Here is a 2,008-nt window from a genome sequence, read left to right as displayed (position 1 = left end):
TAGCTTGTACTAAAATGTCAACTTTTTCCCTCCACCCTCCTGCTGATAAGGATCCTCGCTGGCTGTGTGAAAAAAAGTGTCTGCACGGTGCTCTATCATCCCCACAGTACTCTCCAAAGGAGTTGCTCGAGTTGTGGAAGAACAAGGAAGAGTGTGGAAACCCCTGCCATTGTCAAAAATGAGATTGCCAGTGAATTCTCAGCAAGTCACAGCAAATGTCAAAGATCTTTTTGGCTCGGGTAATCTTGATTGTGAGTCAGCACACCATGCTTTACTTCACTTGTCCATCTACAGTCCGTCCTTTATCAAAAGATGAGGAATCAATCTTGATAAACCGGATAACAGTTGAACTGAAACTGTGTTCATAAAGGAGCCATCTATCTTATCTTCCAACTCCACTAGCCCCATGGGCTTTTAACTGTTACTGAGTTTGCACCATTTTCAGGTTGGTTCTGAACTGGCACTGTTCCATCAGTGTCATTGGCTGTACACAGCCTTCCTGAGTGTTTCAACATAAGACGTTAACAGAAGATCAATCAAACAAAAGGTAGAAAAACCTACATATTTTTGTAAGTGAGGGAAAATGTTTTCCAAATCATTTTCTATCCTCCCCACCACATTAATTAGAATCAAGAAAAGGAACAAACAGTATGAGCAGAAAATAAACGCTGCTTCAAGAGGGAAGGAGTGGAAAATGTTTTAAGCAATAAATGTAGTGAACTGGATAAAGTAGAAAACAGAAAGAAGTTAATGGGTGTACACCCGCATTGACGGTAATCCCCAGGGGCCTTAGTGTTTTTGTATTGTGGTTACCAATGACATAAATGAAAAGAGACTCAGATATTCAAGTATGCTGATAGCACTAAATTAGGTGGCAGAGCTGGGTAGTATAGAATGCACCCCGTTTGTAACTTTATTTGGAAAAACTGGCAGATGGGAGCTCATGGTGGGTAAGTGATGAAAAAGGCAAATGGATGGTCAAGGTCATGGGTTTGGAAGGTGCTGCAAAGGAGGTTTGAATTCCTGCAATGCAACTTGTAGACTTTACCACTACTGCCACTGTGGTGAAGTGAGTGAATACTGGTGGTGGATGTGGTGGCAATCAAATGCCTCCTTAATACTGGATTGTGTCAAGCTTAAGTATTGTTGGAGCTGCAATCATCAATGTAAGTAGGGAATATTCCATCATACTTCCAATATGTGTCTTCTAGATGGTGGGCAGGTAGTGGGGAATCAAGATATGAATTAATCACCACAAAATTCTCAGCTTCTGACCTGTTATAGCCACAGTATTTATGGAGCTGGTCCAGTTCAGTTTTTGGTCAAACTTGATTGATTGAATTTTTTGAGAACAGAGTGGTAGATGTTGTCTACATAGACTTTTGAAGGCCTTTACTAATTAGTCTACCTTATGGAATGTTGTCAAAGTCAGATCACATGGGATTCAGGGAGAGTTTGCCAATTGAATACAAAATTGGCTTGCCGGTAGGAGACAGAGGGTGGTGGAAGGTTGTTTTTCGGACTGGAGGCCTGTGACCAGCGGTGTTCCACAGGGATCAGTGCTGGGTCCACTATTGTTTGTCATTTATATAAACAATTCAGATGAGAATTTAGGAGGCATGGTTAGTAAGTTTGTAGATGACACCAAAACTGATGTTATAGTCAGCCGTGAAGGTTTTCTAAGGGTACGAAGGGGTCTTGATCAATTGGGCCTATTGGCTGAGGAGTGGCAGATGGAGTTTAATTTGGATAAATATGAGGTATTGCATTTTGGTAAAACAAACAAGGACAGGACTTACACAGTTAATGGTAGGGCACTGGGTAGTGGTCCACAACAGATAGACCTAGGGGTTCAGGTACATAGTTCTTTGAAAGTTGTATCACAGGTAGACAGGGTGGTTAAGAAAGCATTTAACATGTTTGCCTTCAATGTTCAGACCTTTGAGTATTGGAGTTGAAACATCATGTTATGGTCATATAGGATGTTGGTGAGGCCACCTTTGGAGTA

At 41.4% G+C, this 2,008-nt stretch overlaps 1 protein-coding gene across 1 annotated transcript in view; it reads left to right on the top strand.

Annotated features, from left to right (window-relative positions):
- The window catches only part of b3galnt2 (beta-1,3-N-acetylgalactosaminyltransferase 2), a 253,648-nt gene extending 252,299 nt beyond the window's left edge, over nucleotides 1-1,349 (top strand). The window contains exon 12 of the mRNA XM_048597216.1: nucleotides 51-1,349. Within this exon, the coding sequence (XP_048453173.1) occupies nucleotides 51-182 (132 nt within the window). The 3' untranslated portion in view covers nucleotides 183-1,349. The remainder of the gene's footprint in view (nucleotides 1-50) is intronic.
- The last annotated feature ends 659 nt before the right edge of the window (nucleotides 1,350-2,008 follow it).

Source organism: Rhincodon typus, chromosome 5, assembly GCF_021869965.1.
Source record: "Rhincodon typus isolate 14 chromosome 5, sRhiTyp1.1, whole genome shotgun sequence".
In the NCBI taxonomy this organism is placed as follows: Eukaryota; Metazoa; Chordata; class Chondrichthyes; order Orectolobiformes; family Rhincodontidae; genus Rhincodon; species Rhincodon typus.
This window is presented reverse-complemented; position numbering and strand designations above follow the sequence as displayed.